Raw genomic sequence first — 14,413 nt, 5'->3', positions numbered from 1 at the left:
TTTCCTCATTTACAAATACGTAATCAATCCCGCTGCGCAAAGTTAGATACATAATATAATAATATAATATATACATACATAATTCAGAGCAGAACCTGCAAACCCGCACAAGCGGGTATTCATTGTGCGAAAAAAAATGATGAACATAATTTGGCAAAATAAACATAAACAAGTTTATATTTATTGTATAACGCAATCTGATTGGTTGGATACCACAGTTTCCTTATAAAGATGGTCCACCTCAACCTTTTGAGAGTCTATTGTCATCAACGAGAGGAACGGGATGCAAAGTTGATGTTTCGTCATCAGTTTGGTCTCTAGCGCCCCTTTGTGGTATATATGCAGAACAGAATTTATTCATTTTTGGTTCAGAAAACCCGATTGTGCAACGAATTCCAAAAACTTTCATGAAACACTACAAATGGCTGAACAACTAGAATATGGCGATCAAAGGGTGTAGACTTGGCCAATGCCTCTGAGGTTGTAATAGTGACATAACTTCTCTCTCTCTCTCTCTCTCTCTCTCTCGCTTTTGTGCGTGCACGTGTGCGTGCGTTGTGGTGTGGGCACAGCTGCACAGCTGGAAAGCTATAAACCAATGTCATCTCAGATTTTAATGAAGAAACTTAAGTGATAAAACAAGTGCCCTACAACATTTACAAAACAGGAGAACAGATGCACTAAATACACAGTTCAATTCAATACAATTTGGCTTTATTGGCATGAAAGTTTAAAACAAAAAACAATGTTGCCAAAGTAAATACACTTATATTTAGTGTCCCTCTTGCTGTCAGTGTAAAGTGGAAGCAGATGACCCATGTATGCTACCATAGCATGGGTGTAGTCAGTAGATACGAGTACGAGTACACACGTTAGCCATGTTATCTGTAGAAAAACAATTTGGAAACCGACTGTAGGGTACATCGCATTTATGTTTGCGCGTGTATACGTTCCCCATCACGTCGTATATTCACAACATTATGTCTTAGTACATAACGCTGACATGAGCAAGGGAGGGGCTGCCGCAAAACACACTGATAGAATGAATGCAAAGAGCCAAAAGAACACTTCCTGTTGATGCAAAAAAATTGCAGCAACTGTCTGACACATCTGGACTGGAGAGGGGGGGAGGCCTGGCTGTAGTGTAAGCGAACTACTGAGGGGAATGGACAAGGTTTATTGATGTTACTCTGCAAGACGGTGAGTTTAATGGACTTCAACTTCTGCTCGCACCTATGACCATAATGCGTTTGCAATGTAGGCACGTCTTTTGCTCCGACAATGAAAGAAACGGGGATATAATTGTCTGCGATCGTACGCTAGCAACTGAAAGCTAGCAAGCGTTAGCCGCTACTTAGCACTGGCTGACATGGGATGGTTGCTCGCTAAGCTAGCGCTAACTGTTAGCATACGATAGCTATAGCATAGGAACGTCGGTTATTTCATGACAGCCGACATAGTTTGCACCCGCGTTGGACGTGACTTAGCTACTAGACCATACCATGTTGGCAAGCTTTATCACAATCTGAGAAAGCACGACCAACCCGCAGAACCATCCACACTGCGTTAAAGTGTGGAGTCTGTCTGAAAGTTGGGCTTTCTTTTCTAAAATAATTGCTCGATTGTAGACTAGCTAATATAGCTATAGTTAGCTAGTGCTGGTGTGCTGCTTGATGGTTCGGCCCTGTGAGGCGATGCAGTTTTTTAGCTGACGTTAATATATATAACAGTTACACGTTACCCTAGAAATGAAAAATGGTAGCAACAACATACAAAAGTAGGTGGATGGGACTGTCAAGGTAACGTTAACCTTTGCTGCTACTACCTAGCTGAGCAGCAATGCCGCCCCCCCCCTCCACCGACCACCACCAATAGCTAACTAGCGTTGACTACTAACGAAATGGTTGGCAATAAAGTTTGAGACACCGCACCTTTGCTCCCAAAGGTATCGGCACTGTATGCATGTACGATGGGCTCAACAGTACATGCTGATGTATATGAGTGTCCATGCACGATGAGGCTAAAACGGGTAAGTCTTCGTGAATAAGTTGACGTAGCGTTTAGGGAAGACCTGCTATAGAAAAACATGTTTCAACCCACTTTACGTTAATGCGGCGGCATCAGGCCTGTTAATATGCAGTGTGTCATACACTAACATGCAACGTTACCGACAATTTAATTTTTGCAGGGCATTTGTTATGCTGAAAGATTAAAATATGTCAGTATTCGTAATGCTGTCTGCCAACAATGAATGTGCCGGTAAAGTAATTGTAGGTGATGTTATGTCAGGGAAGGACAAAGTTCAGGGACCTGGCATTTTATTCTGTACACCTATACTATTATTATTATTATTATTATTTCTGTGACATTCATTTGCTCTGAAATCCAACAATCTTCCACAGTTAAAAGCCCAGTTTGAAACCAACATTTGTATTCCATGACTATTGCATCTGAAACTAGCCAAAATATTTGAACTCTAGGCCATGTTAGAACACAGTGGAGCCAAACTAATTACTGCTTTTGCATGAGCAACCATTATGGCTTTGCACCCATTCAACCCTATTTTTTTTATTGTCCCATTTGAGTTTGGGATCAGCAGTGAAACTGTACTGGTTTGAACCGCCACCTGAAATTAGTAATTGTGCAATACAAGGCATATAGATGCTATAGGTGCATACAGTAATCTCTGGTGAGAACAGGACTCTGTCAGAGTTCCCACGCATCCATGGAAAATAACAGAAGTTTCAACATGCTCCTATTTTCTAATTAACTACTACTCAATCTATCACAGCTCCGCAAAACGGCTAACATTGCCAGGACAAAATGATGTTCAGGATCATATTAACTTTCATGAGACAAGAGGCTGTTAAATTGTGGAAATGTGTTTTAGTCCACTAGATGGTGGTGAGGTCAGCAGAGGTGCCGGGTCTGGGGACATAATTTGAAGTTGAAAAAAGTAATAAATCGCAATATATGTTATCAGAATATTGCAGTATCGTGATAATATCGCAGTATCGCGATAATATCGTATCGTGACCCAAGTATCGCGATAATATCGTATCGTGAGATCTCTGGCGATTTCCACCCCTACTCTCTAGTTGTGTGATGTTCAGTATTTGCTATACATTTTGGAATCGTAGGAAATGTACCCGAATAAGACGGTAACACTGACTCTAGGTGTAGACCTTTGCATGGCTATTCCTGCATGTCAGCAGCAAACGGTGGCTGCCTTGGTTGAATTATTTCTGAAAATCTGACTATTTGGCGGTAATAAAACCTGTTTTAAGGGCATTGCATCAAATGCATCACCGTCATCTGTAATTGCAAGATCTAACTGCAAAAGGCAGCATTGCAGGATGATATCCGAATAATTGGTGGTCGTCATCAAAAGCACTGTTGATGCTGCCAACAAGCTGTTGTAAATTGATTGTCGCCAAAAAACAGGATAACTGCTGCTCGAGGGAAAGGGTGATTTAGTGCTGGCCGATAGGTGATATATCAGAATCTTCCATCCCGTTATACTCTAGGTCATTTCATATCTCGATGACGATATTATGATAAAGCACATTTGCTTGTAATTCAATACATAAATATGAAATATCCACATTTAATTATTATGCTGCTATAGTGTGTTCTCTTGTGTGAATTTGATACTTGACAAATGAGAAGTACTGATTTAAGACGAAACATTTCTAAGAACCAGCAAATCTAATATGAATCAAAAACAGCTGATGAATGCATTTTACAGGACAGGTGGCAGATATTAAGGCTCATAATCATAATACTTTATAGATACGGATCTTGGTCTGAATCAACTGCATGTAAGATGCATATTCACCGTAACCTCACTGATTGTTATATCATTAGTTACAATAACCGAAGTTAGCTGTAGAGAATAGTTTTATGTACTGATAATAGACCTACCTCGTGGTAATTTGGTGTTGTTGCAATGTATTCAGACATTCATGGTGAACATTCAATTGGAAATTGCTGCTATACATTTAAATATTATCTGTTATCTGGGGTGTGGACAGCATCCATATTTGATTTATCTATTAACCGTTGTATCTCGGACAGCAGAGATACTGTTCCCACAGAGAAAACACTGCGCTAACACTTTTCGGTGTACTGTAGTCCGAAAAAAAACAACACACTGCCTGTTTTGTGTATCTCTACACTTGTAAGGTTGCATTTGCAGTTCTGTGGGACATGTTTACATGCTAATTTGAATGCAGTGTGTAATTCGCTTTAGGTTAAGGTTCTGGTAATGTAATGAAGTCATGAATCAAGTTGTAGTTTCTTTATTATAGTAAAGTTACAACAATGGACTTTCATTTTGTGTTGATTTTGGACGAAATCATTTTGTGTTGATTGTGGACAAAATCAGTCGTGTTTCCAAATACCAGATTCCCCTTAGAAAACTTCTCATTTTACTGGAGCAGAGTCTTTACACTCTGTCCCGTGGAGTCCTGGTTCTGGTTCTCCCGGGCCTTTCTTCCCTCCATACGGCCTGGGCTTCTAGAAGCGTGGTGTTGGTGTCAGAGGAGGAGCAGCTGCTGCCGGGCGCTGAGCTCTTCACCTCCCGCCGGTGCTCCGACTGTAGGGAAGTCGAATCTTCAGAGGCATCGCCTCGTAATTCCAATCCCAATAACATGGCGTCATATTTACACATGTCGGATCCTATTTCGGGTCAACCGGGTACCCTTTCAACTAGTTACTCTCATTTGGATGCATCAGTCGTTGCTTGTAGTGGATGCAGATGTTGTAAATGGAAAGATACGGTTTGCCTGTCCTTGTGGACATTACTGTAATCTCTTTTTCTTAATCAAAATCCCAGAACACACACTCCACCATTTTGCCATCTCTTAGCCTGGAGCAACAACTTACAACCTTACAAAGAAAGACATGACTCCTGGGATCGTGGCAAAGTTACTTCACTGCACTGTACAGTAGTGTGTAATTCTGTTGAATATAAATACGTTGTTGGAAAAGTATAAATAAAACAAGGAAGGGCTCATGTCTTCCACTTGTGTCGATAAGCATGCGAGTAGGCTGAAATGAAAGATGAGCATTTTATTGTTTTCCAGTTGTTTAAAAGAATAAGAGGACACACCCAAAGGCTAAGCATACAATGGTTAGCTCTGCATACTCAGCCTTTTATTCTCACACCAGCAATGTTCCTCACGTCATACCTTTCCCCTTTGTATCAGAATTTAGTCTATTTGTATCTCTTTCTTTACTATCTGTTTGAAATTGCTCTCCCAACCTTTGCTTGTGAAGCAGTTCTGATCCGGGTCTGGTCTGCCCCACAAGCTCTTTGTCAAAGTATGTGAAATGCTGCTGATGTTGAAGAAAGCATACAATCCTTGCTGACTTTGATTTTTCTTCTTCGTTTCTTTTTGAGTGACGAGCCTTAGTTATCGGCTTTAGGTGATGTCTTACCGCCAGAGTTTTGCTGACCGTAACTATCACAATGTACTTGTATGTGCTTGTATGGAATCTTTGAGCTGAGTTTAAACATTTTCAGTTTTTTCCCCATGTGAGCCAAGCATGTGACCCTCACCCAGCATGTGCATCTCAACTACTGAGCATACATTCTTTGGCTGCCCTTCAACTTGGCTCCATTCAGAGTATGCATGCTGTTGGCAGCCATTGCTGATGTGTTTAGTGTCTGAACAGGCTGTATGTGAAAGGCTGGTAATGGGGGGAGTGAAAATAATACACAGTACACCTTCTTACGATTCTCTGTTTTGCTACATCTTTCCCTCTCCTGTGCCAGGATGAGAACATATGTCTTGTAAGACAGGTGTCTTGGCAAGCTTTGGCAATTGGAGGAAGTGTTTATGTATCCAAAGTGCTGATAGGGACTCTGCGCAGAAGATCATGCTGAATTGCCAGGCAGGGGCAGGCAGGGAGGGAGGGAGAGAGGGAGGAGGTGCAGAGGGAGAGATGGGAGAAGGGCAGATGGAGTGGGGGGAGATAAGGGTTAAGCTGGAGAACTGACACATGGTTTTGTAACACGGGAGTATTTGCTCTAAACACAGAATCACACAGTAGGTACAGTACAATATGATTTCACAGTCGCTGCTTGGGTTTAACTAGTTCTGCTGAGAAGGAATGGAGGTCGAATTATTTTTGATGAACCAGCTCAAGTCAGCATACTGTTGTTTTAGGGTAGTATGCCTCTTCATGGGGGATCTGGTCTATGACTTTGCCAAAATGCGATTCAGTCAAAGCGTGAATGTTATGACTTGTGTGCCATGAAATATCTTAACGTAGGGAGGGGCAGTTGTCAGTTGGAGTGAGGGGATCAACGAGCATTACCCACAGTTAGGCAAATACAAAACTGGTTGCATCAATCATTAATGACTAATGACTAAGGCTGTCAAAATTGGCCAAAAAGGATGACCATGTCCATGACACCTTGTCATAACTGGCCAGGAGCGATGCAGCACTGTGCAACGAACCTTTCTGTGCTGACAGAAAATGCCTAAACAAGGTGGTGGCTGGCTGGAGGGAGATTGTCAGGAGATCGCCTGTAGCGTCCTACTTGCTCTTGGCTGTATTATATGTTATTACAGTCATGTAATACGTGTTTTTACATAGGGCTTGGTAAAATACCTTTGAACAAAAGGTTAACTACTTGCTCAACTGCCAAGCAGAACCAGATTTTCTTCTTCCTCTGCCAAATTTGCATTGCTTCTACCTTTTTATAGCTTCACTCATGTATGGTGCATTGTGTTCCACCAGTCTCGGTTGTTTCATCGACTTACCTCTCAGTTTCGTAATAATGGTGGTGGATCAGTGGCGGCTGGTGACTCAAAAAATTAGATAAGACAGGAGGAAAACCAACCCACAGTGTCATATTATTGAGCAATAGTTGGCTAGTTCTCTCTACTTTATTCCCCCCCCCCCCCCAAAAGAACATACAGATATTAAGCATCTTGATCAGTCAAGTTAGAAAGTCATAGAGGACTAACAATCCATAATTGCATTAAAACTTCCATTTCAGATTGATACAATCCAATTGATATCTAATTTAATTTCAGATATCCTAAATGGAAAACCATTCCAGATATCCATAGTGTCATTTTGAATATTCTAAATATATTGTGACTAGTAAAAATGTCATTACGGACAGCCACAATGACTTGAAAAAAATAATATTTCTGATATCTAAAAATAGATTAGATAACACAAGTGTACTGTAGATATCTGTTCTGGATATCGAAAAAGATTAAAAATTTTCTTTGAAGATACTTGTAATTTACTTTAGTATATCCATTTTATGTAACTTTATACTTGTGGTCCAGGACATCCCAGAGGGAAATAAGAACTCATTTAAAAAAAGCGTTTTGCGCTCGTTCATGATGTGTGGTGAATAACCCTATCATCTTTATTTGTCTTATTAATACGGTATAATAGTTTTGCATTGCAAATGTGATGTTTAAAAACCTAATGACTTTTTTTGTCCTTTTCTCATCAGGCGGCCAGCAAACTGGAGAAACATATCCAAGAAATGGACGACGGCAGCTACATCGAGTTCGATGTGCCGGAGTTCAGTAACACTGTTCTGACCCAGCTCAACGAGCTGCGGCTGCAAGGGAAGCTGTGCGACATCATCGTTCACATTCAGGGCCAGCCGTTTCGAGCGCACAAGGCTGTGCTGGCAGCAAGTTCACCCTACTTTCGTGACCACTCGGCTCTCAGCACCATGAGTGGCCTTTCCATTTCGGTCATCAAAAGCCCTGAGGTTTTTGAGCAGCTCCTTTCGTTTTGCTACACAGGTCACATGTCCCTGCAGCTCAAGGATATTATCAGTTTCCTCACGGCTGCCAGCTTTCTGCAGATGCAGGCCATCATTGACAAGTGTACCCAAATCCTGGAGAGCATCCACTCCAAGATCAGCCTCCCAGTTGGCGTCTGTAGCCCAGAGAAGGATGACTCGCAGACCAGCGGCAATGGGGTCAATGACAGCAACCTCTTTGTAAACCCTACCCAGATCTCCCCCCCTTACTACTCCCGGCAGATTCAGGCAGGACACGAAGCGCGCTTCGAGCTGGCAGCAAAAGGCCTGGGCCGGGGCCGACAGCAGCCAGAGGAAGGCCATTCGGACCGAGGCAGTAGTGATAGTGTGTCAGAGCATGACGCTCCCATGGAGGCCGAAACGGAGCAAGTGGAACTGATCGGCAAAGACGGGCAAGTGACAGATGTGCATGTGAAGATAGAGAAGACCGACAGGCCCACTTACTCAGATAGCTCCTCAGCCGGTGATGACGGCTACCATACAGAGCTGGTAGATGGAGAGCAGGTGTTGGCTGTTAGTGTAGGTTCCTATGGTCCTATCATCCAGTCTGCTGCCTATTCTTACTCAGGGCTGTCCTCCCCGTGCTTTGTCAACCTGACCAACTCCAGTCCTTCCCGCTCCATACTCAGTGGCTACAGAGGTGGACGAGCCCGGGCAAAGCGCCCCCTGGCCATGCCAGCAGGAGTGCTGAGTCATGTCAAACCGGGCTCGGACGACAGCAAATCAGCCGTGGGAGCCACCGGGTTGGAGAATGACGTGCGAGAGCGTAGCCTGCGGAGCCAGTGGTACCCCTACAATGAGAGACTCATTTGCATCTACTGTGGAAAGACCTTCAACCAGAAGGGGAGCCTGGATCGCCACATGCGCCTGCACATGGGAATCACCCCGTTTGTTTGTAAATTCTGCGGCAAGAAGTACACGAGGAAAGACCAGCTGGAGTACCACATCCGTGGCCACACGGACAACAAGCCCTTCCACTGTCAGATATGTGGCAAATGCTTCCCGTTTCAGGGCACCCTTAACCAGCACCTGAGGAAGAAGCACATGGGGGCGACAGACGGGAGCAATCATATAGACTCTTCAGAGACGACGGAGGGAAGCTCGGGTCAGAAGGACCAGGGGGAGACGGCCGAGGCGATGGCCTTTGAGGCGCAATATGCAGAAGAGGCACCCGCCCCGGATATGGAGGAGAGTTCAAAGTGCAGTCCAGAGGAGGCTCAAGCATCAAGATGTGATTTTTAGCTCCTGCTTCAGCTTAAGCTTTAAAAATGTTTATCTTAACTCAACTTAAAGGACTTTTTTCTTTCTCTTTGGAATCCGCTCCCTCTACTATAGACATTTCTTGGGTTCCTGTCAATTTTGTGAAAGCTAGATGTTTAATGCGGAGAGTAAATGGGTGCTTTATAGAAATTTGATTATTTCAAGCAAAGGGAGGAACAACTTGCTATTTTTGAGGAGGTCCCAATAATCAAGACCCCCTAATTGATTTCTCTTTTTATCTTTCCATGTTTTTTTAAAACATATTTACAGAGTTATATAGGCATGTTGCAATAATTGATAATGTGAAAGCTCTGGTAAGATGCTTGTCATATCACCTTTTTACCTGACCTGTTTTTGCACATGTGGCCACAGGGGGTCACTTACTCACAAGGAATGATTTTTCTGCCAGTGCAAAGCTTCGTGTGACATATCCGTTCAATACCTCATGATGCAACTACATACTCATAGCAGACAGTATTTTAACTTAACTCACCAGGTTCTACCTCATAGCCAAGAACCTACTAGGCACAGATGTGTTCACCGTTAGAAATCCATTTTTAGGTTGTGTGTGCATTATCTTATTGCCAAACCCTGTAAAGAACACAAAGCCTTGATACTTAGGGGAAATATTCCTTGCTGATTGTACGGATCAGGGACACAGTCCTTGAAACATGTTTCACGGTCAGCCATGAGTAAGAAGGTGCCATGTTTGGAGTTCATAACATTTGCTAGCTTCCTTGTGTGTTTTTTTGTTTTTTTTGGCAAATGCAGACAATGGAGTAAGAAAATGGCCCTGCATATTGTCAAGATATGATTTTTACAGTCTTATAACATTTGTTCGACTCAACACTTAAGACTTGTGTCTCTGATCACTACTGGATATCTCGCTCTGTTGGCCAAAGTGTGGTTCTCGATCCTGTCGTCCATGTAATGGGTGAGTTGCGGCCAACCGCGAAGTCGTTTGTATTCCTCTATACTCTGATGGCAGACTTATACTGAATTATTCTATGTGTAGATTGTTTAGTCCTGAGGTAGGCTTTTAGGTTAATACTGTCGGGAGACAGGAGTACTCATTGTCAACTCAGCACAATAAGAGCAGCTCTGTGTCTGTTCACATAAATCAATATAGTATACTAGTCTGAAAAATATGCAAATAGAAAGAACAAAGGAATCTCAGCCATTTGGACATGGTTTTTCTTCCATTTCTTTTTCTTTCTGTCCCTTCTCTGACGGGATAATTGATCTTTGTTCTCTGCGGTCAATCGCAGACTTTGGAACAAGTTCTCCTCATTTGTCGATCCGACTCCGTGCTGGGGACATAGATGTGAAGCAAAGCTCGACTTAAAGGATGACAGGTAAATGTTGTTAAGAGGGTAGCTGGTGATCCAAAGTATTGATGCACTTTGCAGAGTTTAGTGGGCGGGATGGGTGAAAAATGGGCTATTTTCTGTCTTAACACCAATGCAGCAGTGTCAGGGTAGTACTAGCTTCACAGCAGTGATCTTTCCTCTGAGCAAAAACGTTGTGAACTTTGATGAGACTCTACAGTCACATGAATACTATTGGCTTGAAGTCGTGCATGTTGGAACGCATTTAATCGATACTATTTGAACCATGGGGATCAGGGACGGGGCTGTTGGTATATAGAGACTTTGGTTATATTCCATTGGGATTTAAAGGAATCTGCTTTCACAGTAAATACATAAGAGGCACTTAGAAGGCCTGAATGGTTATCTTGTCGTATTTAAGGAATTTAAAGCTCAGCTGGGTGGTCTTCTTTGTGCTATCCTGCTTTCTTGTCTGCCATCCAGCTGTTTAATACCTTCTTTTCTTTTGAAGAGCACCTGCTACATGCTTGTATTTGTGTCCCAGGTGGTCCATGTGGTATTTGTGTCAATGAATTGGATTTGTTTTTAGCATTTTACAGTTTCAATATAATTTTCTACTTTGTGTGCGTTTGGCAGGTGAATATTGCGTTTTTGTTGCTTCTGTCGATTGTCAAGAGCGCAGTCCTTTTTATTCCACTGAATGTGCGGTCATCGTCTTCACTCATTGACAGTTAAGAAAGCAAACCAAAATGTAGGAATATTTAGCAAAAATCTGTATAGCTAGCTTTACTTTAATCTTTGTATGTAAGGATGCATAACACAAACACACCCACAGTCTGTCAACCTGTTCAGTACTGAACAGTAGAATGTTTCCTACCTTACTTTTATTTTTCTTCTGTCGCTCGCTGACGTCGTGTGCAGGTTCGGCAGCTGATCGGACTTCACCAAAAGCAGTAGCTGACTAATTTGAATCTGCCGATGATGATTCTTGCCCTTCACCTCGAAAAACACCGGAGGAAATGCGTAGCTTCTTGTCAGTTATGTTTTGTGAGAAATGGGTACAAACTGCTAAAAGGACTTTGTGCCAAAGTTCACACCAAAGACTATTTGGTGATTTTAAACCGTACATTTTGACTGTATGGCATAATTGAATGCTCATTTGGAGGACTAGGTTCTTAATTTAATGTAGGACTAGTTCACTGCTATTTGTAAGGAATGTACGTTTCCCAGCTTTATAACAATCACTTGTTTAAAACAATTTGCTAAGAAGACATTAAGTAGTTGAGTCATAAATAACATAATATATTAAGCCATACAAAAGCTGACCATATAAAAAAAGGTGTGCAATAGGTATTGTAATTGTTTAAAGCCAATGTAAACAAAAGAGAGAAAATACTAAAGTGGCATCTTGAACTTAGTGCCTTGCCACAAGCTTTACATTTTAGATCCTGGCACTTAGATTCCTGTGCCTCATTCATTTTGTAATGGATTGAATAGAGAGATTATGATAGAATATGGCCACATCTTTTATTGTAAAGTGTTACTGAGGATGAATAGAAATTAATTCATGTCATTCTTGTCCATGTTGTTGTTGTTTTCAGCTCAAGTCCTGCTCCCTCGTTTGTAGCTTTTTATCATTTGATGATTTTTATTTTTTTTTTACTGTCACAGAATGGATTTTAAGGTTTAACTGATTTTGTAGCAATTGATTACAATCAAACGAGGCCGACTTGTTCCCGACGAGCCGTCGCCCCGTGTTCAGAGACTACACTGTATCCCTCCTCTCCGACCACTGAGGACAAGCTCAACAATGTACGGTAGTTTAAAGCATTTCAATGCAGGAAGGAGATGCGTGAGAAATACAAATCTACTTCCTCTCTGTTCTCTCGGAGCATCTGTCAAGGGATCGGCTGCTTGTGTATTTTGCAGATGATAAACTCAATATCTGTGGAGGAACAACAAAAGAAGCTTATCCCCATATATTGTCGCTGAATTGCACGTTGCTCAATCACAAAATTGGATGAAATTGCCAATGGATAATTCTGTAACTTTATTTTTGTATTTGTGTCATCGATTGTGCACTTACAGGATATTTTTTTGTTTTGTTTTTAATAGTTAATACCAATTCCATCCGGGTAGTTTCTCTCTGTAGTCGCCCTGAAGGGATTCAGCTATAACAGCCTCTTTGGTAGGGACCTCTTCCCCTTATGGTGCTTTTAGACTAGTCCCATTTTTAGACTAGTCCCATTTTTAGACTAGTCCCATTTTTAAACAAGTCCATGTAATCATCATAGGTGAATGGAGGGGGAATTGTTTAAATGCTTTTCATGAACTATCGTTATTTATGTGAAACACACCTACACAACCAACTGAACTTGACACACACTCGAATCGACTTTGTCACCTCTTAGTTCCACACAGGAGATGCATTATGGGCCACAAGTAATCAAAAGGAAGTGTTTACAGGGAAGGCTGTCAGACTACTTTTTGAAATTGCAGCTCGTCCTATTCTTTTTATAATAAACTCACTTCAGGTAGTTTACAAACACTGATACAGGCTTAGAAAAACAATCTTAAGTCTTCCATAGATTTTCTGTCAGTTTCTGTCCACTGTGTATTATAAGAAAAGCAATAACCTTTTTAAAAAGTGGTGTATTGGGATCATCAAGCCTATTGAAATATTGGCCTGTCATATATCAAACCAACTGAATGTCAGGGAGCCGTTGAATGGAAATAGGACCAGGATAATTTGATATTGATTTATTTTTTATATATTTTCTGAAACTTTGGACAGGTTGACTTTCCTCTTCAGAAAAAAAAAAATGTATAAATGGAAAAAGGCGGTGTTGCTTGCTGGTGTTCTAAATGCTCATCAACATCCAGTGGGAGTCAGTAAATGGCAACACAAGAACTGAGCGTGTGGTTCAGTCATCAATCTCAGTGGCACTGTTCAGAGTTGCACCTCCAGCTGTGTCGAATAATGAAAGGGATTTTGGGCTGTATAGCCACTGTTTGGGAGCGGGCTATCTGTCGTCATGTTGAGGCTCACTGATCTCCTTTGGCTCCACGGGCGCTGAGACTGTAGTTGTAGTTGTTCAGGTCAAGGGGGACGTTTTCAGTCGAGCTATTGCTCCTTTTTACTTTTACAACTCCCCTAAACTCTGCACTATAATGTCTCTGGCTCATATGTATTTGGTGGAGGAGAAAAAAGCTTAGAACTCAGGGTATATAGTGTTAAAAGTGGTCTCATTGGACACACTGCTTATGTCCGTAGTATAATTGTGCGCGTCTCTTCAGGTGGGGAAACAATTCCTCAGTCGGTGGTTCCCAAAACAATCTGCCTCAAGGTCTCAATGAGCCCATACGTTCCAGAGAGCTGACGCTTGAGGAGCACTGGAGACCGTGAACTGAGCCATGACAGCAGAAATGCCCCAACTCCTGTTTTGTCCACTCTACACACAACCTCACAACCCAACTGTGAACCTCAGAACTCTACTGTTTTGTACATCTATGAAGTAAATGAAGCTAGCTAGAGCCAACTTGTATCGATTACCATTCATGAATTTATTTTATAGCATGAAATAAAATATATTTATTCAAATTATATATTTTACTCATAATCATTCTGTGCTGCTTCGTTTTGGTTTTTAAGCTTGTAAATTGCTTTTTTATTATCTGAAAAATGTCAATAGAATAATGCGTTTGTAAAATAAAGACGCTCATTTGGCTCCGATTTGTCTTTTGTGTTTCTCAAAAATGTATTTATTTACTTATTTATGTACATGTGCATGCAAACTCAAATGAGCCGAAGCAAAGAAGCAAAAAAGGCTGTAAAAGTTCGTCATTCTGTTTTTGTTAACAAGGCATCCAAAAATATGGTCCAATGTGTTTCTGGCACGCTGTACACATGAATATGTGATGTTTGTGCAGCTGTGGCCCTCCAGAGGGAGCTAGAGCTTAACACATACACCGTGGAAAGGTTGCTGCTCTTTAGTGCCAGGAGATCTGCAGTTTAATG

General features: G+C 41.7%; 1 protein-coding gene across 1 annotated transcript; it reads left to right on the top strand.

The window, feature by feature from the left end:
• Positions 1 to 1,134: 1,134 nt before the first annotated feature.
• zbtb34 (zinc finger and BTB domain containing 34) lies at positions 1,135 to 10,457 on the top strand. The gene is made up of 2 exons (XM_079269442.1): positions 1,135 to 1,200; positions 7,487 to 10,457. Exons 1-2 carry the CDS (start codon positions 1,183 to 1,185, stop codon positions 9,047 to 9,049), a joined length of 1,581 nt encoding a protein of 526 aa, XP_079125568.1. The 5' UTR covers positions 1,135 to 1,182; the 3' UTR covers positions 9,050 to 10,457.
• The last annotated feature ends 3,956 nt before the right edge of the window (positions 10,458 to 14,413 follow it).

Source organism: Melanostigma gelatinosum (genome assembly GCF_949748355.1).
Source record: "Melanostigma gelatinosum genome assembly, chromosome: 6".
Lineage (NCBI taxonomy): Eukaryota > Metazoa > Chordata > Actinopteri > Perciformes > Zoarcidae > Melanostigma > Melanostigma gelatinosum.
The sequence above is the reverse complement of the archived record's forward strand: the minus strand, read 5'-3'. Positions and strand labels throughout refer to the sequence as shown.